This window comes from Plectropomus leopardus, chromosome 15, assembly GCF_026936395.1.
Source record: "Plectropomus leopardus strain MGB_pleo_1.0 chromosome 15, ASM2693639v1, whole genome shotgun sequence".
Taxonomy (NCBI): Eukaryota; Metazoa; Chordata; class Actinopteri; order Perciformes; family Serranidae; genus Plectropomus; species Plectropomus leopardus.
Window position 1 is genome coordinate 11,323,378 of NC_142190.1, and position 27,001 is coordinate 11,350,378.

Genomic DNA, 27,001 nt, shown 5'->3' on the forward strand with positions numbered 1-27,001 from the left:
CTGTCCACTGTTGATCGGATCACCCAAAATGTATTATAAAACCAGGTGTGAACAGGCTTAAAATTAACTTGGTGAACAGAGCAGAAACCCTGTATGAAAAATAGTATTAGTAGTAATTAATCTAGAAACTTAGAATGGGCTTTGGAAAAAATGGCAGAAATTTAAAATATAGGCTGTTTTAAAAGGAGCACAAAATGTGTCTCTTCTTAAAACAAGTGGGAAAGAAAATATGTGCAAACTTACCTGTTTTCTGTTTATTTTTTGAAAATCATTTTGTCTCCTGGACATTTTCAGCAGTGTTGTTCTCACTACCTCCATCTTCATGTTGCTGCAAAACAAATCCATCAAGTCATTTACAGTATTTTAAGTTTAAAACAAGTGTGGATTAAAAAATAAAGTAACGAAAAACAGGACTTACTTGGTGTCGGTGTGAAGAACTTTCTTGACTCTGGACAGATCACAACACAGGCGGATTTACACCAGAGACCTCGTTTACAAAGTTCCTGTTGTCATCAAAATAATTCACATTTTCTATGTAGCCTTTTAAACATCAGTAAAAGAAAGAAAAAAAAACAAGGCCACTAAAAAGCTTATTTTATAACTTCTTTTTCTTATATATTTATATAGCCGTTGTTTTAACAGGTCAATGGTTGAGATCTAACAGGTCATAATTACACTGGAATGAAACATTGCTTGTTGGGCAACTGTAAAAAGGCATTAGTAGGGACACTTGGCTCTCACAGGCGCCAAACCATTCCTTAAAAATATCTCCAAAGAAATACACTCTAAGGCATTGGCAGATAACACACAGACAATATTAAGCTTGAAGACAGAGCGAAAAACACGTGTGGCAAAAACACATACTGAAGTGCAAGCATCAGAGCAGGAGTCCGTCGTTTCAAGCATCCCATCGAAGACATCTGTTACCCCTCGATGGAGAAATAAGACGAGGGAGGAACGAGGAGCTGACGCCCCTCTGACTCTCCTCATCGTCATCATTTGTGCGTCACAGAACAGTTTATAAATAATGACTACAGAGCACAGCATTCACACCGGGGCAAACTATCTCTGCATTCAGACCACCAGCGCCAGACTAAAGGATATGAGCTTCAGGATCCAATCTGTCCTCTTATGGAGCTGCTAAATAACCTATGAAAGAGCTTCAGTGTCTAATGATGGTAAAAACACGTTCTCTGAGGCATGAGGACTTTTCTTAGCCTGAAACCTTGACAGTTTGAAATCCTTTTTTTGGCATGAAATGATCAAATTGAGAGACTTTCTAATACTAGCTGTCAGTCGCTTGTTGTGTGAACTCATGTTGAGGCTACAGCTGATAACCAGCCATGTGGCACTTGCACATTTCAACTTAGACAGTTTGATCACCAGCACCATCAAATGATCTGAGGCATCAAGAAGACCTGGAGATGGAACCGAGACCATCGTAAATGACTCCTGTGGCCAAATCCTGATCATACATCATTGAACCGATTGAAAAAAGTGACCACAAATAACAAGTTTAAGTCCAGGAGCAGCTGGTCACGTTTCATTGGGGCTGACACACTGTGGTCCACTGGTTGCTTTGTACGCTCTCATTGGTCAGACAGTCACTGATGTTACTTTCATAAGACTGTGCGCCATCAAAGTGTGTTTTTCCCAGCTGAAGATGCCTGGTGCTTTTCTAAAAATCCCAGCTGGGAGAGCCAGAGCACTTTGAAGGTGCAGCATTTTTTTGTTTAGCTAAGACATTTTGATTGCACCTGGATGCTTTGATCCTGAATATTCAGGGAGGAAAAAATGACAGCAGGGGCCCCCAGTAGCTCAGTTGGTAGAGCAGGTACAGAGGCTATGTCCTCGCAGCAGCGGCCGTGGGTTCATTTCTGGCTTTGGCCCTTTGCTGTATGTTTTCCCCTCTCTCTCCCCGCTTCACGCTTAAGCTGTCCTATCAAATAAAGGCAAACAGCACGTAGGGAGAGAGGATGAGCCACGGATGTATAATCATAACTAGATACAGGGCACCATGAAGGTGCCTATTCAATTCATTAGAATTGCTAATTTGGTTTATAGGTGAAAAAAATTCCAGCTTCTGGGTTTACTTTTGCGGTATGCAGCCGACCAAATATGTACAGTAGTGTTAGCGCCACTGGCTCCGCCCACATGCTCCGGCTCGGCTGATAGACTTTACGTTGTGATGACATCACTGATTTAAACTTTGATTTTTTTAGCTTAAGGAAAGTTTCACAAATTTACAACCTCCATGGTTCAAAAGTTTATAATTCCCCTTGTTTGCAGTTTCACAAACGTTTCTTTTATGGTGGTGGTCTATGGGGGAAATCATTTTTGAGCTGCTGTCTTTGCTGCAGTATAGTGACTAGCCACTGGAAAATTTGGAAGTCAGACTGAGCTGCGTTCCTGGGGGCCTTTGTGTTTTAATTTCTCCTCTGTTGTTACTGGTAATGGTTTCTTTTCTTTCCACTGTGATTAGATGGCTTGGTAAAAAGTAACAGAGTAGCAGCCACAGCGTTTTATCCAAAACTGAACATTTTTCAACTCTTGGCAACCAGAAAAAATGTCAAACATGCAGCAGTCAGTGCAAAATAAACACTCAAATAGCACCTCTCAATCTGCTGGAATTCTTGGTAAAGTGTAGATATGCAGCGCTCCTGTTGAAAAGAAACAAAAATATACTGGCCTTGAGAAAAAACCCTTTGGTGGCCACAAAACGCTACCACACTGTGGGCACACTGTGACCAATTTAGTCAACTTTTTGACCAATAAACTGATTTGTTAAAGACAAGGCTGAACTTCAGTCAACCAGAATTTTCTGCTGTTGACTGCAGCCATAATTTGGAGCAAAGTTCAATAATGAAATGTTGTGGTGCTTTTTAAAACGTGGCCACCATCTGATTCAAACATTACCAAATCCAGTTCGTTTACCGAAGACCGAAGAGTTCCCCCTACCTTGACAGGAAGCTACAGTGCAGTCTTTTCTAGCACGAAACACCTACAGTACACACCGGCTCTGCAGATACAATAACAGTCTCCAACTACATTAAGCTTTTTTTTTTCTTTTGCTCAAATACTAGTGAGAAGAAATACCAAAACAAACCAGCAGGTGAGAAAACAAGTAGTGAAATATGTTTACAAATCCCAAGTTCTACTGTGTGTAGAAGTTCCAGATAATTTTCGGTGTCAGATCTCCCATATCTAGGTGCAGTCAGCGCCAGTGTGTGCAAAGTCACTGCGTCATGAGCCGAGGAGCGATTCATAGGACATAACTAAATAAATACTAAATAAATAATATCTATGTCTGTGTATCTATGGTTCTTTACAGTGTTTATTTATTTGATTTATGAATTTATTTGTGTTGATTTAGTTTTGTCCTAAGAAATGCCTCCGTGCGTCCACCTGCTCTCTGGATACAAACAGTGACAGACTGGGCTGCTTGTGATTGGTTAATCTTCCTCGCTGTAGTGACTGCTCATGTGCAGCAGTTGTTCTGTGCCACTGAAAATAATAATCCACTGTGTGTCACTCCTCTTCTTCTTCTTCTTCTTCTTCTTCCTCTTCCTCCTCCTCCTCCTCCTCCTCTTCCTCCTCCTCGTCCTCTTTGATCTCCAGGTACTCCATCACCTCTCCATCCTCCTCGTGATCTGATTTCTGCCTCCCCACCTCCCCGTCCTCCTCTGAGTCCTCCTCCACTTCCTCCAGCAGCTCCTCGTCCTCATCGTCCTCTAAGACATCCCTCTCCTCCTCATACGAGGAGATGGGCGAGTAGTGCGGGAGGTCATACACCGGTGGGCTGCTGGGAGCGTCGGAGCTGCTGGGCGGAGGTGAGGACGCTGGTGCGGCTACGGGGATAGTGATGGGTACCGGGATGGAAAAAGCAGGAAGCGACTCGGAGGCACACGTGCCAGCGCCAGCACTGATCTCCTGGACTTTCCTGGCGGTCGGGCTCTGACTGGCGGTGGTGTTAGTAGCAGCAGAGGGGATGACGGCCATGCCGAGTCCCGGGGGCAGGGCTCTGGTCTCTGGTGTGTACTCCCGGATCTCACCCGGCTCCAGCGGTTCAGGTCCACACGGGTCGTGTTCGCTGCAGCACAGTTTGCCATCCAGCTTGGAGATGAAGAGCAGGCCGTCGCGGTGCTGGCTGCAGTAGGAGCTCGGGCACATCTCGCAGAAGGACGCGGCGTCTTTACCACATATATCGCACTGGTGCCACGGACATTCCCAACGACCTACGATGAAAATACAGACAAGAATGTAATGGACAGTATAACAGCACCTCAGAAACTCCTTTGTCCCCCGGAGACATCAGACTTCAAACTCTCTCACTGTTGGGAGGGAAGATGTGGGCAGCTGATCACATGACTGACGGGGGTTTGGGACCCCAACTCCAATTTGCATGACAGCTCTAGGTCATCCATCTGTTTATTTCCTTTCTTTTAAGTTTATGTTATTTTTCCACGTAATATTTCTAACTTTTTTTCTAATCACGTGCTCATTTTGGGGTCATTTCTTGTTACGTTTTTCATTGGCAATTTTCTCAGGTTTCAAAGGGTTAAACCCAATAAATTACTGTCTTTCTTTCTTTGCTAATCTCTTGTGTCCTGTTGTACGTCCTACACGGACAAGATACACTCATGTTGTCTTGTGAATTCTGTAAATTAAAAGAAATGAAAGGCACAAGCGTTATGAGGTTTTTCGCCCTTTTTTTCTCTCTCTGGTCAGGTTTCCATCCAAATATAGTTCAAATTTTAACTGAATTTTCAGAAAATACTGATTTATCATTTCATTTATTATTTTCATCCACAACTATAGTGAGAACATTAGAAGTTAGTTTAGCAGTAGCAGTTTAAGCAGTAGCTTGAACTAAATCTCCAATCGGATGCCATAATCCTATTTCAGCAGAAGAGGGCACAGTTAGATGGTTTTATTAAAAAACGCCAGTCAAACCCTAATTGGTCATGTATATCATGACTTGTTCTCCATGTCGGTTTCGATGTTGCTTTTAGCAGTGAAAAACCAAGTGAAAAAAACTTTTGTTTTGCAATAATTTAAGTTGTTTTTGCAAATTTTCTGCACTTTCATTTTTATTGCAAATTGAAAATCCACTTAAAAACAACATGCAGCATGTAACATCCAACACCACAGATTTAACCAGACAAAAACGTGGGTTATTTGATTAAATGTGGAGCCACTGACCTGCAGGCCTCTTGGTGAGGTTGAGACAGTCAGCGTGGTAAACTTTGGGACAGCCGGGTCTCTTACAGGAAACCATCTGTCCTCCGTCTCCGCAGCTGAAACACTCGTCCTCTCGCTCTTTGGTCACCACCTGCTTGTTCTTCCTCTTGCCGTGACCCCTCCTCTTCAGCTTGCGACCTTTGTCTTCAGACGGAGGGTTGTTCTGATTTGGAGAAGAGAGCAAATTTTAATAATGCCTCTTCTTAGATGACTTTATGCTGTGATCTGTCAGTCATCGACTGAATCAGCGATGATTCGGACTGTTTGTGATAAACTGAAGGATGAAGTGTTCCTTTATGTGCTGAGAAGCAACAGGATCACAAACACTGACATAGCATTCATCCTCTGCAAAAAGAAAAAAAGGTGAAAAAATATTTTTTAAAAATCTGAATGCCTAAACTGAAAACCGAATACCAACCCAATTAACAAATACTCACATAGCTGAATATTTGGGTCCAGCCCTACAACACACACATTCTTCTGGTGTAACTCACCTTTGGTCGGACACCGAGGAAGCCGCTGCAGTTTGGTGCTCCACATTTACAGACCGTCTTCCCGTTTCCCAAACACTCCAGGTTGTAGTTAAAGGTGAGCTCTGTGCCTGAACAAAAACACACAAACAACTGAGAGTCTGCAACGTTTAGGCCTCAATTTAGCTTCAGTTAGTCATCCCCCCTTTGGGAAGGGGGTTTGATCAAGTCGTCAAAAAACCTGCTTCATGGACTGCAGATTATATTTCTGATCATGTTACAATCGAATCACTGGAGGAAGAGATTATTTCACTGGACAGGAGGAACAATTACAGTGAGTAATAACACATTTAATCTAAATATAAGCGTGCAAGTATTGTTTTAAGACAGGCTTAAAAAATGCAAACTCGTCCTTGAAAATAAAGTTGTTTTTTTACAATCAGCCTTCACACAATATGCATAATGATAAACCAAAAAAAATAGTTTTTTAAATATTTATGAATGTATTTAGCGCCCCTTTTTTTGTGTTTTCTCGACTACAATGGTCAATTTTCTTTGCTGACCAAAGATTGGATCTGATTTCATGGTGAGTTTGATTCCTGAAGCAGATAATAGTTAAAAAGTTCAAAGTTTGAAGCGGCGTACCTGCAGCGATGTCAACAAGGGCAAACAGTCCCACCCGGGTGTCTCCGCTCACCGTCCACTTCTGTGTCTCACAGTTAGGCTGACAGCAGTGGTTCATAAAGCGAGCTTCGTTCCCCTTTGGCCCGGCATCGATGATTCGGTCCTAACACACACACACACACACACACACACACACACACACACACACACACACACACAGTTTTTCATTGAAGCATGTGTGTTTTTGTTGAACAGACAATTTTCGGTTGAGTTTGATCATAATGTAGACAGTGAACTCAGTACAACATATTCATAATTATTGAAGATAATTAGTGCAAAGACCGGTGGTATTGTTTTGGTAGAACAATAGGGATGCATGTGATTAGTTGACGAGTCAATTAAGGCCGGAGATATAGTCGCTGGTTAATCCTGCGTCCCGCTGCATCATGAGCATTTTCTTACTTAAGGACCTCTAGACGGCACACGAGAGAACTCAGGCCTATAAAACTACTGAATATGTGGGATGTAAACAACAGACATGGCGACACTTGAGGAGGTTACTATCGTGTTAATGCAGAGATCAAAGCAGTAAAGGTAGAACACAACAACAGGCGGGTTTCAGATAACCCTCAAACTGCACAAATTGAAATTGCGAATAAAAAATATGCCTAACGGAAACATATCAGTTACTGCAAAAAAGTTTTTTTACACTTGCATGACGTAGTACTTCAGGCAATTAAAAAAAAAGGCCATATTTCGCAAAACTGCAATGGAATTTTTTCCCGCGCTTTTATAGGTCACATGGTGTACAACTAAGTGTCGGCAGGAACTGGCTCCCTCATGATGTAGCGGGCGCTACAAGAGGTTTTATTGCATCACATAACTGCAAAATGAAGAGGATCATCCTGAATTTTTGAATCCATAATTCCTCTGTGAAATTGTGGACTATCACCTCCCAAAAATCCCTCAGAAGTGGACGCTCCCATGTATAAGGGGCTTGCCTTTTCATTTTCGCCCGCGTGCCACGCTTACGTTGCCTTTGATTGGAAAGAATGGTGGCTAGTGTGGTAGCTGCAATATTTTGGACATCCATCGCCATGCTTCCTTGAATGTTATTGCCAGATGAGAAGTTGCCTAAAATCACTCAATGGAAATGCACTCATTACACAATTGTGCTTTATTGACATATATTGCTTAATTTTTGCATAAATCTAATGGAAACCCATCTACTATCTGCTACGTTAGTAACATCCCTAGTTTTTGGCAACAGTAGGTACTGTGGTACCTGGGACACAGTTGCTGTGGAAACCTCAAACACACTCTGAATCTGGAGTTATACCTTATCCAGAGTCAGCATGTAGAAGTTACAGATGTCGTTCTCCTGGGCGTGTCTGATCCTGGACCTGCACTCCTCCTCATCGATCACCTCCCCGACATACTCGCTCACAAACTGACCCTGAGAGAATAAAACACAGCGAACAGCCATTATTTTTTCCTGACTCAGTCCCACTGAACAGCAAACACGGCTCCTGACAGCAGCTCTGCAGTGATACAGCAGTTACAGCAAAATAAATAATCGTAGTGCGGTTACCTTCTTGATGTCGTGGACACAGCGGAGCCCCCAGCCTCGAGACAGCGTCCTGAAGATTTCCACCTGGCTGTACTGACGCTTTGTGAACGCCTGGTTGAGGCAGCGCTCGCCCGCTGGGCAAACCTGTAAACATGGCAGCGTCTTTGAGCTCATTGTTTAGGTTTTACCGACCACAACTTCAGCTGGTTTTGGTTCACTTCCAGCACTCTCATCTGTGCTGTTTTCAGCTGCAGCAAGTGGCTGTTTTCAGCTCTGAAATCTCTTGTTGTGTCTCTAGTAGTCCATATATGGAACAGTTAAAAAGATTTTAAGATTTAGGGTAGACCCTTTGAATACCTCCAGGAACTAGTTCTTGATGGTACTGCAACACAATGTGATTGTATTGTATTATTTACTGTTCTCTCAGCTTGTGTGAGCCTTCAGTATTTTGTCCAGCGACTCTTTCCAGGGTTGAGAATGAACGTTCACTCTGGTTATTAATGTATGTATGTGTATATATAATGTACATGTCTGTTACTCAAAAAAACTAAGATCTGAAAATAACATTGAGGATTTGATGCAGATAAGATTACCACATTATTCTAAATATTTGTGCATATTAGACTTTCCCAAACTGTTACATGAAGGGAGATGTAGAAAAAACAAACTAACACAAAGTCGAACAATCCCAGTTCTTGTTACTGAATTTAGCTAAAGTTTTGAGTAGTGGGCGACACCTTGACACAAAGAGTCATTTGCTCTTGCTTTTCTGTGGAGTTTTTCTATAACATCTACAAATTTATAAAACGCCTCTAAAACTTGTGTGTGACGGAGGTGTTTATTGTACCTGTGGGTGACATTCGTACAGCAGCATGCGGTTGATGCACTCCGAGTCCATCCCACACGGACTCTCATCTGTCGCCTTACAGTTGCAGCGCGGGATCTCTGACAGGTCAGCTGTAACGATCTGAACTTTTCCTATCGGTCGATTCACCTGAATGAGTCAGAGAGAAACATTAACTCCACTCAGCAGCAGAATGATAAATAATCAATAAAATAAATACCATAAATTAGCTAAAACAGACACCAATGCTTCACTTTTATGAAACCTTTAGAATAAGTGAAGTCAGGCCACAAGTTTTCTCCCTCACCTTGATATGTTTGTATGGCGGAGGCTTCCTGTCGTTCTTCCTGTCCTCCTGAAGCTGCCGGAGCTCCTTCTCCGCCTGCAGCTCACGGAATCGAACAGCCGCCTCCTCCAAAGCTGAGAAGAAAGATCAACAATCAGAAACTCGGTCATCATCACAAACAGACGATATAATCAAAAACACAACTTTGCCTGAACGCACTGGATACCTTTCTTGTAGGTGGCATCAACACCTTTCCCCATTTTCTCTTTGCTGTTGGCGTCCACGTCCATATAAGGAAAGACTCTGGCCTGGTAGGTCCACAGGTAGTCGTTGGAGCCGAAGAAATGGACGGGAAACTCCCCAACGTCGTGCCGCATCCTCTGAATGTTCTCTGGGATTGTTTTGGGATGGCTGACCTCCGCTGGCCACCACCTTCATGGAGCAGGAGAGATAAAAACACACAAAAGGAAAAGCAATGTTCAACATATTAACAATTTAATAAAATTTTTTAAAAGTATTTTTTTATTTTCCATGCCAGATTTATGTCTGTATTGTGTCTGTGCTGAATTAAACGTCAGGGCACAGGCTAAATATACAAAAAAAAAAACCTTATTGTAATGTGAATGAGTTTTGTTGAAATTAATAAACTGACCTGTACCGCCCAACCTTCACCCAGAGGATGTCCTTGTATCGAGGTTTCTTCCCCGCCTTGCAGTCGTTGCAGTACCAGCTGCCTTTCGGCATTTCCATGTTCAGACACTCTCGGTGGAACGCAGCAGGACAGGACTCACAGCACAGCAGACTGCCCCCTGCAGGACGGGAGGAGGAACTGCACTGTTTTAACAGATTTACCGAACATTCCCACTTTACACGATTAAATGTAACAAGAAATTTGCTATCATTCATTGTGCATTGGAAGCAACTGATTCCCTGCACTAAGCATGCTGGGATACCTGCAATGAGGAACAAGCTGACAGCGTGATGAGGGGGTGTGGCCAACGTCAAGACGGCCAATTAAGCTGCAGGCAACAAGTGACCAGTGGGGCAGGGTGTACAAAACTTGAAAGCAATTTCTCTTTCCAGGAATCATGACCCAGTTACTGAAGATAATCCACACATTTTTGTGAATAGTTTCACGTAGGAACTATTTTCTTTTCTACTGAGTTATATCTACCGACTGTATCACTGTAAATAAAGGAAGCTCGCATCTACGGCTACTTCACCTTCTGCACAGTGACACGGTTATCGTGCAGACATGAGACTGCATTCATCTTTGCAAAGAAGCAAATAAACATATTTCCCAAAGTGCCTGATTATTCATATTTCTGGCTTCAGGCTGAAAGTTTACAAGCTGTTCACTTTGAAGTTGTACCTTCGGTGCAGACGAAGCACCAGCTGACGTTCACATGTTCGTGGTTCTTGACACCACGGCGGGGGGTGAAGTGGTTGGGACATATGATGCTGTTGTTGGAGAGGATGACGCTGCCTGCTGCCATGCAAAGGTCTGTAGCGTGATAGGCTATCGGGCAGCGCACACACCGAACCAGACGACCTACAGACAAAAAAGGAGAGAGACAGAGCGTGAAAGGTGCATTACAGGTTGTTACAGTAAAATATTCTGAGTGTCCAGTGGTTTACCTTTAGAGATGGACGAGCTGTTGGGGTTGGTGATGAAGCAGGTGAGACAGACATGGATGGAGCAGCGAAAGCCTCGGTTCACAGGTGCGGTCGGGGCAAAGTTGGCGATACACTCGCCGTGGTAAAACTTCCCACACACAGGAATCATGCAGCGCCGCACGTCCTCACTGCGCTTCTTACAGACAAAGCACGTGTGGATGCCTGAAGAAAATAAAAAGTATAAATCATAAACTATTGTGCCTCTAGGGGTGAATGTTTACATCTATCAAGTATATTTTTTGCAATTATATTTATATCAAAAGATCTATAATAACAGAAATACAACCCAAACTAACCTGCTAACCAAAAAATCTAAATAAAAATAAAATAAAGACACAAACAATGACAATAAATAACCTACAGGCTTTCTGCAACAAACAGTCAAAATACAATAAGAAATAAATCCATTAAAAACAGTAGTGTAACAGTAAGCTTAAATAATTGCAATGTACATATATTGAAAGGGCGATCAATCACACAAGTACAATGAGCATACATGTTGATACAAGACAAGTTCATTGTCACTTTTTATTAATAATGCAGAAAAACTAGTCTGTTAAACTTATTATATAAATTGCATTCACCCAGTGAAAATAGTATTGTAATCAGGTCCATTTATTAAAGATGTATTTTCTTCAGGACTATTATTTTAAATAAATGCTACTTGCTAACTTACATTTACTTATATTGTAGTTATTGAAAGTTGGGATTGACAATTTCAAATGGCTTTCAAATAGGCAACATTTTTCTTACAGTATTTAACACTACAGATTATTTAATTTGTGCTTAATTTTGACTGTTTTCTGAGTGTTTTCTTTCTTTTAGACTGGTCTATGAGTCTAAGTTTAAACAGCTGTTTAAATGTCTGTGAAATCAGTCAATAGGAACATCCTTAGTTCTGTTTGCCAGTGTGATTTTTTCTTTTTACATAGTGAGCAAAGGTAACTTTTTGGTTCTTTAAGTCAGTAACAGACTTTTGGCCTTACTGAAACATAGCTTTATGATGTTGAATGCATCTGTTTTTTTTTCAGCTGGATTTGTTTTTCAGAAAACACCTGTTAACACAGACGCACCTGATTTGCACTCTGGACAGACAAACTTCCCTTTAGGGGCCTCAGCCAGAGAGATGCAGGCCAGGTGGAAAGCTCCACAGCACTGACCCTCACACAGCAGCAGCTCCCCTGTCTTCTCACACACCTGAGAAACAAAACACAACCTGCTTTAAAGACACGATACAATACGAGGGATTCAGAGCAGCTGTGAAAAGTATTCAAACCTCTGAAGTCTGAGCTTATTGGTTTGATTTTTTTTTCCTTTTTCTTTTTTTATTAAACATGAGGAAAAAGGCAACCTGGTAAGAAATGTTCACAAATTGCACAAAATAAGTAGTATTTTTTAAAAGCTAGGGATTTTTTTCTACAAAAATATATTTCTAATTATCAGAATAACACTTAAAAAATGATGTTACAGAATTGTTTGTTACAGAATTTTTTAAGCATTTTTTCCAGGTAATTTTTTTTTTTTTTTAAACTTTCTTTTCTCTCTCTTTTTTGCTGTTTTTCAGGCAAATTTCTTGCACTTTTTACTGATTTCTTGCAAATTTTTGGGTAATTTTTTTTGGGTAATTTTCATTGCCCTCTACTAGTGTTTCTGAAAGAAATCAAGATTTCAAAGGGTTGATATAATATTGAGAAAGTGGAAGGATATATTTTAGTGTGTTTAGTAGCAAACTGTTTATTCCTATTTTAGGCCTGTGGAACCTTAAACAGTCTGCAGAAAGAGGTTCGGCACTTAAGACGGCAGCTACAATGGCAGGAAGCAGCAGGATGTCAGTTATTTTAAATGGAAGCCTGCAGAGATGGAAATGTTTAACTTTGTGTAATTATACCCACAGTATGACATGTTGTCATAACAAGGAACTTATGTATGTTAAAATTAGGAAAATAATCCAGTCAGTGTGTAAAGAGAAGACACAGCCGACATCAGGTGGAAAAAAGTCTCAATAACGTTTTTTTGTCTTTTTAGTCCATGCATGAACTTTTTGCTATTAATAAAACTAGATTTGTTGGATATGTAATGACAAACTCAGTGTTCAGTCTTTGGTCCGGGCGCAGATGGAGGGGTGGCGGAGGTGGAAGATCAAATAACAGTAGCCAACACTGCATGAATCAGTAACAAGTCATTGCCCTGATTCAATACATAAAAACATCCTGCCACTTGTGTACATCAATCATGATATGATTGCTCCGGCTGCAATCTCTGGACTGGATCACTTTCTTGTCATAACAACATGTGAATTCATCATCTTATATGAGAAACCATTTTTGCATTAAATCAAAATTTGCTGGTTTTGTGTGATAACAACAAGGTTCTGTAATATGAGAAGGAATTGTCTTATTAAGATGGAGTAATTTGATTTGTTGTAATGAGGAAATGTGCCCTTAAAACATGGAAAAATATGAATGTGAACAGGATCTCGTTGGGAAGCTCACCTGACATATATTCTCCTTCATGGAGGCAGGACCTCCTCGGTCCCCTATGATCTTCCGCGAGGGTAGAAGTGGATCGTCACACAGCGAAAAATCGTCCTTCATGGAGGAGAAACTGTGATCCAAGCTGGACGGGTCACCCTTCAGAGAGAAAGGAAGAAGTGAGTGATAAATCAGGGCTCAAGAGGACTGCGAGTTATTTGTTAGGTCTCAGACAATTACTTTCAGCAGGAGGAGAGAGTGAGATGTTGCTGTTTTAGTTTTAAAGCAACAGATTGGAAATGATAAACTGTCGTTCCAGAGGCTCAAAATTACTGTATTTTGACAAAACTTATCATACGCCAGTCACAATCACAAGAACAAATAGGTTAAATGTATAACTTTTGTAAATAAGTATTTAAACAACTTATTGACACATTTAAAAATCTACCCATACCCACTGCCTTAGAGAGAAGCTGTTTCTCAGTCTACACGGCTCAGCCCACAGCTGACGTCAGTTTTTTTTACCAGCATGCTGATGTAGTAGGCAGCTGAGTGTTTACAAAAAAAAAACGACTAACGTGACCTGAACATGATATTCCTATCATCATGGTCCATACCAAACACGTTTGGCTGGAAGGAGATCATGTGAGAGGTGATGCGTAAACACAGATGTAAGAGCCAGGAAATGACTTAATATGAGACGTGTAATCAAAACTAGGTGCTTATTTTAAGTGTCACAATGGTCAAATTATTGTACATTATAGCTATTTGGAATTATTGATCGTACGTCGTACAAAATTATTCTACAAATACGATAATTACTGTACATCTGGCAACACTGGTTTGTAGTAAGAACAATTCTGTGACTTGTGTGTTTGTGTGTAACCTTAAACATAATAACGTCACGAAATATGATTTCTTGAGAAACGATGATAATGTAACGTACTGAAAATGTAATGTACTGCATTCAAAACCTTGACCAAAAGTAAAGACGGCTGACCTCTGATTCTGCTGTGTCCTTTTTGTCCTCTGTTTGACGAGCATCTACGTCTGTTGACGGCGTTTCCACCCGGGCGGGTTCTGGCGGGGCCGGTGTTGGAGTGGATGGTACAGGAGAGCTGGGAGAGGGATCCGTGGGTGCACAGGTGGAAACCTCTGTGGTTGTCGGTGTGGAGCTGACTGCTGTGAGCTGCTTACTCTTTGATTTTACAGGTGACGGTCCAGAATCTGGGTGTAAGAAACGTGTTAATCATGAGAGAGGCGTGTTAGCTATCGCAACTGAAAGCGGCTCAGTAAAATTATTTATTTAAGTCACAACTATGCAAGAAAACGTCCATTTAAAATATTTATTTCCACTTAGATTCTGGGTCATTTTAGATCATATTTGTCTCATGAGAAGATTTATTATAATTTTTTTAATTTAACTTTTGAAAGTTGGAACACATGTTTACACAAAAATGTACACAATTAAAAACAGCAAGGTACATAATTATTATGTATTATTAATTATTATTATGTATGTATGTAGAAATAAACACTGTTGTAAGGTGATCCACTGACCTGAATGAGGTGCAGGATTTGAATTATTCTTCAGTGTTTTGACCTGCAACGAGAGAAACATTATCAAAACCTTTTCATGTTATGATGACAGCATAAAAGCATCCTTCAGAAACTTTCTAATTTATGATATTGTGGTAAATTATTTTCCTTTTCTCTTATCTTCACCGGTCCTGAATATTGCCTTTGTCAAACATGATATTCTATTTCTCCATGTTGTTTTTACACAGCTGCAGACTGAGCTGAATATTTTTTTTTGTGGTCAATTATTGATTGGATTTAATTAATTATGGTAATTTTGGAGGCTGCAGTCAGTGTAGCTGTTACCCTGAACAGCATTACAGGGATATATAGATACTCTTCATATTTTATTGACTTTATAAACAATTCTAAAATAATCCAATACAACACACACATCCTTGAAAAAAAAAACAGAACTTTTTGAGCTTATTGCAGACCTGCACTATTGCTCTGCACTGGATTGTAAAGGGATATCTGACAGTATAAATATACACACACACACACACACACACACACACACACAGATATAGACATGTACTCACTATAAATATATTTACCTTCTTCTTGGGGCCTGTTGCAGCCTCTGCCTCCAGACAGTACTCCAGGATCTTTTGAGTTGGTTTCCTCTTCCTCTTCTTCTCCAGTACAGCAGCGTTTCCTGAAAATCAAATGTTACATAAAAAGACTCCTTGTTGAATAATTTACCAGAGGTTCCCAGACTTATTGGCTTGTGACCCCACACAAAAAAAACAATATCCTAAAGGGACCACGAGATGTCGTTTGTTCCACTTAATGAACCCCCTCTAAATTTCTCTGAAAGTTTTGTTTAAATAACTGTTTGAGGACCAGAGAGGTAAAATCATCCAAAATTTCACAAAAACAGAAAAGATTACAGTCACAAAAATATTTTGTGCTGTAACAATTTTAATTTGTCTTTCTTTTCCCTTTTATTAATCATCTCAAGAACCCTCAGATTTATCTGTTAACAACCGTAAAATGCTTCTAACATACTGAAGCATCAGCATACTAATACCATTAATACTACTACTAATAATAATAATGTAATACATTAAAATATATTGGTCATAAAGAACTTTTTTTGCAGAACAAGTACTTTTACATGTAATACTATTAATGCTAATTAATTCTATTCTATAGTACTACATCAAATTTGGCTGATAATACTTAGTTAGTTTTACTCAAATACAATTTTAAATGCAAGACATTTGCTTTATACAGAGTATCTCTAAATTGTATTGGTACCTTTATGTACCTAAAAGTTTGGAAAAATTTTTCCCACCACTGTTAAGTAGGTGGATACCCTATAAATATGTGTATTTTTGTCCTGGGGATGTTTTTCGTGGTTTGCCTCCTAGTTGCAATAGGGCTAAATTTTAAAGCGTGAGGATAAGAAGTGGAATGTAAATAATTAAATGTACTTTTTACTGTGATTTTACCCCATTACATTTATTTTATAACATTAGTCACAACACAAATTACAATTTTGCACACAAAACATGGAAATGTGCGAACAATCAGTTGATCAATTAGTTGTTAGATATTATTGATAACTTTTTTGATAATAATTTTTCATCACTTTTCATGCAAACATAAATCATGGTTCTGGTTTTACAAATGTCCCAATTGCTACTTTTCCTCTTAATAACTGTAAAAATGTACATACATGAAAGTTTATTTGATCAAATTAACTTTCATGGGAGCATTTAGTAGTGTGCAGACTTTTCTTTTCTTCGATATCTGTTTTTGCTTTGTCCAGCACCTAGCCTTTATCACTTTTGGATGTGTGCGCTGCTCAAACTTTTCTCTGGGACTTCTATTTATAACATATAATTATAACACTTATAACTTTTTCAAAGTCTGGTCCATAAAAAATGTTTTTTCCAGTTTTGTATGGAAGATTTTGAGAGTTAACCCCATCCAGCAACTGGAGTGCTGACCACAAGTCTTTGTTCAAGTATCTACATTTTTTTGTTGGTTTAGTGTATTGACCTTTAAAGAGAAGACAACTTTGGCTGACAGAAAACTATTTTTGAAAGCATTTAAATGTTTCAAAGAAAGACACATGAGCACTTCCTCACCGTTGTCTTTGCCGAGGCCCTCTGACAGCGAGGGGTCAGCTTCAGGAGGAGGGGTTAGTGTGTCGATGGATAGCACCGGTGCATCTTGGGTAGTTGTGTTTTCAGTGCTGGGAATTTGTAGCTCAGAAGGCGTTGTTGCAGCACTTTCCTCAGGAGGTGGTGTCTGTATTTCGGGAAGCAGGTTCAAGGACGGGTGGTCTTGTGAACTGCTGTCCGATCCTGGGGGTTCGGGCATGGACGTAACGGGCTGAGAGGCCTGCGAAAACAAAATCTCATGATTTTCTTGTCAATCAGTGATACGAGCTTCATGTGTAGCTGCAAACAAGTGATGCTTAGTGCCATAGTACTGTGCATATCTACTTTATAGTATAACGTATATGACGTATAATTTAATAAGTTACAAAAGATCTTACTTTGTATGATTTTTACCTTTCCAATCGACTGGAGAGGCTTTTTGGTTTTCTTCCTGGTGGAGAAAATCTGATCATACTCTTCAGTCCACTCAATCAGCCTCTTGCTTGGTTTTCTTATTCGCTTATGAGCTGAAAAGATAAATAGTTTATAACGTGTTTTACATAGAGAAACAGAAAATTTAAAGCTTCTCACTGTGTGCACTTGAACTAGACAGCCTGCCGCTTCTCTATAGACAAGCACAGTGCTATACGTTCTGGGGTCGCTTCCTGTCATTAGCTTGCAGTAGTGAAAAAACTGCAGTATCTTGTATGGCCACTTGAGGTTGGCCCATAATGCCTGGTACAAAGCACGGTTAGGTCTCTACAGTTAATTTACCCCTTCTTGACAACTGTATGGGGGAGTAAAATTTTATATAAAGCAGGTTTATATTTTGTTAAGGCTTGAAATTACGCATTATTTAGGGCAGGGTCGGTTTGAGTGATAAGATGTCTGCAAAGTGTCACTGCAGTTAGATCCATCCTTTGCTGCTCCTCTCATCCAACTTCTACCAAAAAACCAAGATGCCGAGGGCCAAACTTGATTGTTCAAAACAGGGGCCAACAAACCAATGGGTGAAGTCACGGTGTCTCATCCATTACTTTTACTAAGTTTAATTTTTGTGTAAGGCAATTCCAAACATTTTAACAGTAGTGTTTTGATTTTTTTCTTTTTTTTAATTTTGGCAAACTGCCAACTTTAAAAGTATGTTGAATTAGCCATCAGAGGGTCCTTTTTGTAATAGCCCATAGATTTACAATGATCTTCTTATATTGAAGAAAACTGATCTGTGGAACTCTATTGTTCAGTGGATCTAAATATATGTATATCATTTCTGTGTTCAGACTTCACGAAGCTGTGAATCTGAGAAATCCGTATGTATTTTTTCATGCAAATCATCGGGGCAAACTATAATAACTACAACTTCCAGTTGATTTTAAGGTCCAGACACACCAAACTGAGAACAAGTGGTGTCAAAGTCCAACTGTTGCATCTCCTCAGGTCACTTGTCTCAGCCAAAAGGTTTTGCTTCAACATGCACAATTGGCCGATTAACAGCCAACAAGGACTGACCAGTGCCAGTGTACCAAAAAATACAGTGACAGATGCTCACGGATGGCCCAACATTGACCGGTGGTTGACCGTTGCCTTGGTGTGTCAGGGCCCTTCAAGCAACAGAATACATCCAGGATTTGGGTCAGACTGTGCCTAAATATTTTGGATTAACTCTGAAGTAGATGGCCCTTACCTTTTGGAGCCTTGTCACTTTCTCCAGCATTGTGCATCAAGCTTCTGGTAGTCCCAGTGCAGTCCGTGACAAGGCCATTCGGCTGTTCCAGACACAGTGTAGTGTCGCACCCCCTCTGCTCCAAAGGCACCGTGTTCTGTAGATTCTCAGTTACTCGGCTCCACCTATCCTCCTCTTCCTCCTCACCAACCATTCCTTCACCACCTCCACCCTGCCTCTCCCAGCTGCTTGTCTGTATGCCAAACAGGGACTGGACTCTTGATGAGAAATCTACCTCTGATGAAGAGTCCACTGCTGGCAAAGATTCCAGTCCTGGGAAACCAGGTCCAGACCTGGCAGGACGACAAGGCACTTTGCGGTTGACTTTCTTTCTCACCCCAGTGGAGCTGCTCCTTCTGTTATAGGGCCTCTTAGATGTCTGACTTGTAATCTCTTCATTGTATTTGATTTCAGTCTTATCTGGTCTTGAATTTGAAATGCTAACGTGTTCAATTTGTTGATCTTGACCTGCAAATGTAGCTTCCCCAGGCATCACTAAGGGTTCCTCCTTAACATGTGCACTTGGTGGCCCAATTTCCAGTTCTAAGGGGGTCCCATCTCGCTCTCTAGTGTCATGCAAATCCTTCAGCATCATGAGAAAAGTGCTGAACTTGTAGTTTGTGTCTGGTTTGAAAGAGACGGGTTTACCATCACCCTCATTTGTCAAGGACTGGAAGGACACCTCCTCCAGGTTTTTAAAGGCATTCATAAAAGAAAATGGTGAGGGAGGCGAGGAAGAGGAGTGTAAGTCAGAGGAATGATCTTCCTTCTTTGCCTTTACCCTTGAAGTAAGTGGTATGAAGTCCATTGGTGGAGTTGAGGATAGTGAGAGGTCTTCATCTTCGCTCTTGACATCAACTTCAAAGTCAACTGAATCAGAAAACGTCAAAGACGGAGTCCTACAGCTAGAAAATGTGTCCTGATCACACTCGCCATTTTCATTACAATGAGATTTATGAGATTTCACTTTAGTGGAAAAGTCCAATTTGGACTTACGCACAGAGTTGCACACTATGTCCTTAGCGTTTCTGTGCAGGTTTAAGGGTTCTTTCTGCTCAGCCTCCTTTCGGGTTTTTTCACGCTTCTTCTGTTCTGCCTCCTGCATGGCCTTCAGGGCCCTGGTCATCAGTCGACTGCTAGCTGGGAGGTGGGCAGGCTGCTCATGGAGTAGGACTTTCTTTACTTCATCTGGAACCTGCTTTGACTTGTGGACAACTTTCTTGGCTTTCACAGAAGACAGGCTTTCGGGCACATGAGCTTTCCTACAGACTAAATTCTCATGCTGGGAGGAAGGCTGTTGGATAGGAGTTACAGGGGTTGTATTAAGAGCAGCACAAGCAGCAGGAGTAATGTTTTGCTGTGGGTTGCCTGATTCTTCAGAGGACACGCTTGTTTCACTGGATGGAGGAGTCTTCTTACCTTCTGACTGGTCCAATTGGTTAGAGGATGAGTGAGTCACATTTTCCTGGCTTACATTTAAAACCCTTTCTGCTTCTGGGCTATCTAACTTATCAGACACACTTGCCACACTGGTGGCAACAATACTTTTACCTTGTGCTGATTCTGACGAGAGACGAAGAACGCCACTCCCACCGCTTGCTTTTAACTTCTTAACTGAGACCTTTATGGATTCTGAACTGACTAGCTGATCTATGGAGACACTTGCCTTGCTGTCCAATCGATCTGATTGTTTAGAGGACAATTTAGTCACATCACTGTCTGGTGTTTCTTCATTCTTTGTACATCTAGGTTGGTCCTTGGGACTAGGGGTTACACTGGAGTTAAGGAACTTCTTACCCTTTATGTCCTTGCGTATTAATTTGACAAAGGGCAGCCTACACTTAGAGACCAGACTTCTTTGCTTTTCTAGCCTTGCTAATGTGTCAATATCTAAAGTGGATGCTGGACTCTTCTTAGTTTCTTTTTCCTCTGCTTGGTCAGAAATCCTGTCAGTTGCATGGACCTTTTTAGCAGCTATCGGGTCAGAATGCACAGTTCGACTGATGCTCTTTACAGTCAACTTGGATTGGTCATTGACTGTGACTGGGCTTGGCTCTGAGGTCTTTTTAACATCTGAGCTGCCTAACTGGTCAATCAGTGAGCCAGCAGCAGTGTCTGTTGTATTGCTGGCAGTCTGTCTACCCTTTGGATATCCACACTTTTCAGAGGGCACATCAGTCTCAACAGAGACCAAGGACTTCTCCAACGATTCTGACTGGTCAGTGGGACTGCCAGTTGCACCAAATGGCTTATTTGCACCCGGGGTATTTTTAGGCTTTGTATGTCCTGATTGTTCTCGTGACAGGTTTGTTTCAGCAGGAACCAGAGTTTTATGCTTGTCTGACAATCCTGACTGGTCAGTGGGCGAGTCAGTTGTACCAAAAGGCCTGTTAGCAACCAGTGTGTTTTTACACTTTGAATGTCCTGACTGCTCAGATGACAGATTTGTTTCAGCAGGAACCAGAGTCTTATGCTTCTCTGACAACCCTAACTGGTCACTGAGCCCACCACTGGAGGAGGAGGCACAAGGAACCAGTGTCTTTTTACTTACAACAGATGAGGTCTTCTTCTTACAGGGCACCTTACTAAAGAGAGTGCGGTCTGGCATCGGACTGGTCGTTTTGGGTCGTCTGTCTTTGCCTGATTTACTAAACCAAAGACCACTCTGAATCTCTGGCTGCTTCTTCACCTCTTTGACAACTGTAATAGATGGCTGAGTTGGAACTAGCTTAGATTGACGTTCAAGTGCTTTAGGACATAAAATCTTAGGGACTGAGTCGAGGTCAGAATATGGGCACTCTCCATTGTCTCTATCTGATTGGTCGAGGCTATTATGCAATGTCTTTTTAGAGTTTTTGCTACTCATATCCTTTGATTTACTTAAGTTCTTCTTGCAAGTAGATTTCCTTAAAGTGCTTGGCTTAACTGGAGCTGTAGTTGGGGATGATATGGATCCATTGGTCAAGTGCAATGTCTCAGGAAGTGGTGAAGAGGGGTTAGGAAAGGTTTGATGGGCCTTGTCCTCTATTTCCGGTGTGGAACTTTCTTGGGAGGTATCATCTATGGACGAAGGAAAAGAGGAAGCTACTTTGGGTCTCTCTTGTAGAACAAATTCAGCTTCTGCCACACTGGATTTCCAAGAGTCCTGATAACGCTTTGCAATCTGTAGAATGATAAAGAAAAATACTGCTTAATCTTTGCACACACAATACACCAGTTTACAGAAAAACTTGTTCAGGATCACCATTGTAAATTAAGTTATACCTAAGGGAGTCAGCAAACTTTCTTTTATTGTCTAACATGCTGATCACCCAGCAAAGTGACAATTTAGATAATCTTTTTACTGGGGAATGCAAATAGAAACTCATTATTCATAAAACAGTAATTACAGTGTATTTGTAGTTCTGCTCCCTTTGCTTCCCCCTCCGGCGCAGTAGGGGGAGCTGTTCAAATTCAAAGCCTCCGTGGAAACTGTGAGTTGCCTTGTCCTCCACCCAGGTTAGCTCCACAGGCTCCCCAAAGGTCCTGACATGGTAGAGCCGACAGGGCCGGTCACTGGGCTCTAAGATGACAACAAAAATAAACCTTGATCTAATGTGATGCAGATTCAAGCTTAATTATCCTGCACAGGAAGTATACCTGTAAGTCAGCTAAGCAACGGGAGCTTTAAAAATGCAAGAACTCGTAACTCTACATAAATAAAGTCAAATGTGCATACTAGTGTCCAAATTTTCAGCATGACAAGTCACATAGCCAAAATATTAATCATCAGCTGAAAAGGCGTCCCTAAAGGTATCGGCCGTAAAGGTGTCTGCCTTCTAACAATCATAATGAAACTTGTCAAACTGGCTGTAATTTCTGGAAAGACACATTGCTGTTGAGTGCTTCAAACATATTTTGGCGCTTTGAGCACGAAAGCAAAGCGCCATCTAGTTCCATTATATTGGAGAGAAGATAGACATCTCTACGGCCGATATCTCCAAAAGTCGGTAACTCACACAAGATCAATTTAGATTGATAAAAAGCATTACGGGTAAGAATAATAACATCTACTTTTGATTTAAGGCTGAACTTTCCCTTTTAACTATAGGTATCCACAGTTGTAAAGGAAAAAATCCAGTGCAAAAAGACTTATGAAAGCATGATGTACTCAGTGGACATGTCAGTGGGTGCACATGCTCAATGTAACTGCTTTCTGGAAGGATGGTTATTGATGATAGAGGAGATACACTGGTGGAATGTACTTTGTAGTTTTTGATACTAATATGAGACAATGGGAAACTTTTATTCTAAATTTCTCTTCTATGGTTCCTTCCACTTGTTAAACTGACCTACTCTGGCATTTTGTCGTGCCAATGGTAAGAAATGAAACATTTCACGACATATTAACTATACATTTATGGATATTTTTTCAGCACACTACCTATATTATGCCCTTTTATCTCAGATAATCTTATCAGCTTTTTGATGCATTATTAATCATCCTTCATGTTCTGCTATTACCAGCTGGGGATGTCAATTAACTGCTGACCAAAACAATCTATAGCATATCCAACAACTGAAAACAACCCTTATACAATTAACAAAAAAGGAGGGAGAGGTTAGACTTGTTATTGCCTGGATGAGGACTGTGAGTTGAAATGTGTAGGCGTTAAGCCCATTTATTATAGGCTTTTTAACTTTTTCAAAACGGTGTGCCTTGGATGTTTTTGGTTGACTTATTGACAAAAGAATCCAAACAGCACCTAATTTTGAAACCAACACGTGAAGTATGCATGAAGATGCATAAGTCTACACAATCACATGAAGTAAACAAAGTCTCAGGCCCACCTTTCACTCTGTGATAGATTCCCTGCACAGGGTCAACGGTCACCTTACAGGGCCACCATGGTCTTCGGTTGAACTTTGCCCAAATGACTTCACCTTCTAAAAACTTCACAGGCGGCACAGACTTTTTCTTGAGGCTGTTCGGCTGTTGAAAACATAACAGTAGAGAAAAAAAAACTGTGATCAGTCAATATGTTTTGTGTTCTCAACAAATATTCTGTGTCAGAGCTGCCGGTGTGTTGGTAGCTCCTGTTATTTCATTTTAATTTCCGCTGTGACCCACTGTATTCTGTATTTTACATTTGATTCAACAGTTAAGAAAATATGAAAGAGGAAGACGAGGCATAGCAGGGTGAAAAATACAATACCAGTCCCTTTTAAGTGATATAGATGCCAATAGAGTCCTCTATACCTTTATTTCTCTACTTCATTCGATACTCATATGAATGGAAGATTGCAGCTGCATAAAATGCCACCATATGCCACAGATGTGCAGTAAAGCCATACTTCCAACAATTTTGGTGGCATCTCAACACGCTGAACTGCAAACTCTGTCAAATACACCATACTCAACTCACACGTCACATTAAATTGAAGAACACTTACAGTGGGAGCAAAACTATACAAATACTACTTTGTTTCTAGATCTGGGTCAAAAAAAGGACTGAATGAAGGTACTGGGTTATTTCAGTCAATACCTTTAAAAAGGTATTGAATATCGATACCCAACCCTGAAGGACAGGGAAAGAGACTGTAAATGTTTGTTTGTTTAAAATGATCTGATGTACGTAGTTCAAGATTTAATATATTATTTCATTTGTGGGTGTCCAATCCTTTTTCAGTTGGTGAAGAATGAAGGACGAGAGTACTTGATAGAGATGATCAGTATTAGAAGAGTTATATATGATGTCTGTGTATGTTATTTATATTTAACATATTTTATTAAGGTGGATCAGATATGGAGATACTGAGGCTGAGATTATGCGTTTGATTTGTGGGGTAAATGTGTGTTGTTTGTTTTGTCTTCCTGTTTGGTTTTGATTTGACATTTACATTGCGGGTCCTTGTTTTGTTATATTGTATAAATGAAGAAATCTGAATAAAACCTTATGTAAAAAAATATTAATTTACACATATAACACTGCATAATGGGTCAAAGGTACCAACAATGTTCTCTACAGGCTTTTTCTGAGGTGTAATTTTAGTCTCCTCTTGTTCCACAGCAGGTTTCTAACCACAACACAAACCCAAGTATGGAAATATCCCAACCTGGTGGCACTAGTGGCAACTATATCCTTTGTGTGAATGGGAGTAAGTGTTCACAGCAGCAGGTTAAATAGACTGGCAGGGTACATGAGCAGGCCTGAGTTATGACCGGCATGTAGCAGGAATGGCCAGAGGGCTAATACTGGCTGGTGCTATGATGTCACCCTGGCTAGAGCATTTTAAAGGAATAGTTCAACATTTTAGAATAGTTTATTGGTTTTTTGCTGAGAGCTAGTTGAGTAAGTTAATATTACTCTCAGGTCAATTAAGTAGGAAGGCCGCCAGGGACTGTTTTGTGTAAAATAGTCCTACTTAAAAACATAATATTTCTGCAGTACTTAATATGAAAAAGCCATATTAAACCATATCAGGACCAATGAAATCTGATGCCCAGTTGCAAATTATATGCAGAAAATAACAGTGGTTCTTATACTGATCCCTGAGGAACATCGGAAACAGACAGATTTCTGGCAGAACAACATAAGGAAAACTAGTTTACAGCCAGGTTCTTAAAGAAATATTTCAAAATTAAATTAATGATTCAATTTGTTGCCAAGAGTTACATGAGAAGATTGACACCAGTCTCACATCTTTACCATAAATATGAAGCAACAGCCTGTTGCTCATTAGCTAGTTAATGTGAGACTGAAGTATGAGGCCCAGTAGCAGCTTATACACAGAATGGTCCTGAAATTGATCCCTGAGAAACACTAACAGAGAAATTTGTGGCTGCACCATACAAGCGCTGTCCAAAGTCAAAAAAACCTGTCAACCAGCACTTCTACAACTTACTAATAAACGTGTTGTATCGGTTAATCTGTACAAAAACAAATATTTAAAAAAAAATTTGTGATATTTTTACAGGGACCTGCGTGCTGTAGCCATATAGTGGCCAGGAACAGTTGTTTCCTGGGGTCTCTAGTAGTTGCCTGGCAACCTCACATTGCCAAAAAAAAATCTTATGGAAATACCTTTAAGACAACAACTTTTTTACATAAGAGGCCCAAGCAGAGTCCAGTTAAAGCGCGATTAGATTCAGGGCAGCTTCCTACCAACCTCTTAACATAGGTTAAAACACTATAAACTGTATAAATTGTATCTGAATAGGTGTTATTATGACCTTGACGCAAATAAATGTAATCCTTTTCAGCTAATTGCCTCCTTGCTGTTCTATATGCATATTCTATATCTATATACGCATGTGGACACATGGACGTTTTTGTTGACTTATTCTATCCTACACGGGCCTTCTTTACCAAAAGACATTTTGACATGTCACAGTAGGAAAAGCACAGGTGTAAATAATGAAGTAAATGGTGGCTGCATTTCAATTAGCTGTGAGAGTCATGGTATTGTGCATGCTGGCTCACTGTGACACTATCATGTCGTACTCACTGGGACATTTAAATAGAACAGAGACACTGTTGACGTTGTTAATAACACCTGTTCTTTTCCTGCTATGACAAGTCAAAATGTCTCATGTGTTTGCATTGATTGACCTGTGAGCTCACTGACTTAAATCATTTGTCTTGTTCTGTCATATAGACGATAACTGGTGATTATTCTCGAGAGGGCAATACGTGCTGAAACACTGATTCTTAGAAATAAAACTAGCATGGCAGCATCAGAGTTATAGGCTCTGTTCTCTTTCTTAGGATTTACTATCACCTCCGGAGCAGTGCCAAAATTTTGTAAAAGCAAAGAAAGTGTCCCTAAGGCAGGGTGAAGAGACAAAGGCAGGACTTGCGACAGTTAATACATATATGTATATGAATACACAAAGTGTCTATATTCCTGGAAAATAAAAAACTTACTAATGGAACAATCTGAGCCTTAATTCTGGTAGATTGTGTAAAACAAAATAAGTTAATATTAATGAATTTTCATCCCTCCTATTATTATTATTCTTTGTCTTACTTTGATTTGAAGGATACTCATGTTGTAAGTTTTGGAACTACAGTTCCCATAATGCTTTGGGGTTGTATACAGGAAGTAGAGTCTATAACTAGTGGTGCAATATTTGCAATGAGGCACAAAGTTTTGAAGTACCAGCCATTGCATCAGCTGCCGACTGCTGAGATGAGCATGTCAAATCAGCATCCAATCCACAATAACCAACTTCCTGTTGTTTTCAAAACACCTGCATGCACCTGCCACTTTCCCCTTATGCAATATAGCCTCACACTCAGCTCCTTCAGCTCTCCAAAGTTTGAAAAGCTCTGGAGAAGTTGAACATTTTCCTTTCATTCTTTGTGAAAAGAAGTCAACCATATTTATCAGTGACAGAGCTGCAGCTGTTGAGCCGTGTGT

At 40.4% G+C, this 27,001-nt stretch overlaps 1 protein-coding gene across 4 annotated transcripts in view; it reads right to left on the reverse strand.

Annotated features, from left to right (window-relative positions):
- Positions 1 to 602: 602 nt before the first annotated feature.
- Positions 603 to 27,001, reverse strand: part of nsd1b (nuclear receptor binding SET domain protein 1b) — a 29,653-nt gene continuing 3,254 nt past the window's right edge. For all 4 annotated transcript variants that reach the window (XM_088088713.1, XM_088088712.1, XM_042498737.2 and 1 more), the window contains exons 3-24: positions 23,429 to 23,570; positions 21,988 to 22,160; positions 18,560 to 21,761; positions 17,290 to 17,402; positions 16,861 to 17,116; positions 15,319 to 15,419; positions 14,744 to 14,786; positions 14,184 to 14,410; positions 13,205 to 13,342; positions 11,786 to 11,909; positions 10,674 to 10,874; positions 10,408 to 10,587; positions 9,688 to 9,844; positions 9,262 to 9,467; positions 9,057 to 9,169; positions 8,753 to 8,899; positions 7,927 to 8,049; positions 7,675 to 7,791; positions 6,357 to 6,498; positions 5,736 to 5,842; positions 5,203 to 5,404; positions 603 to 4,235 (exon numbers count right to left, since the gene is read on the reverse strand). In XM_088088713.1, the coding sequence (XP_087944839.1) occupies positions 3,529 to 4,235; positions 5,203 to 5,404; positions 5,736 to 5,842; positions 6,357 to 6,498; positions 7,675 to 7,791; positions 7,927 to 8,049; positions 8,753 to 8,899; positions 9,057 to 9,169; positions 9,262 to 9,467; positions 9,688 to 9,844; positions 10,408 to 10,587; positions 10,674 to 10,874; positions 11,786 to 11,909; positions 13,205 to 13,342; positions 14,184 to 14,410; positions 14,744 to 14,786; positions 15,319 to 15,419; positions 16,861 to 17,116; positions 17,290 to 17,402; positions 18,560 to 21,761; positions 21,988 to 22,160; positions 23,429 to 23,570 (6,921 nt within the window). In that variant the 3' untranslated portion in view covers positions 603 to 3,528. The remainder of the gene's footprint in view (positions 4,236 to 5,202; positions 5,405 to 5,735; positions 5,843 to 6,356; positions 6,499 to 7,674; positions 7,792 to 7,926; positions 8,050 to 8,752; positions 8,900 to 9,056; positions 9,170 to 9,261; positions 9,468 to 9,687; positions 9,845 to 10,407; positions 10,588 to 10,673; positions 10,875 to 11,785; positions 11,910 to 13,204; positions 13,343 to 14,183; positions 14,411 to 14,743; positions 14,787 to 15,318; positions 15,420 to 16,860; positions 17,117 to 17,289; positions 17,403 to 18,559; positions 21,762 to 21,987; positions 22,161 to 23,428; positions 23,571 to 27,001) is intronic.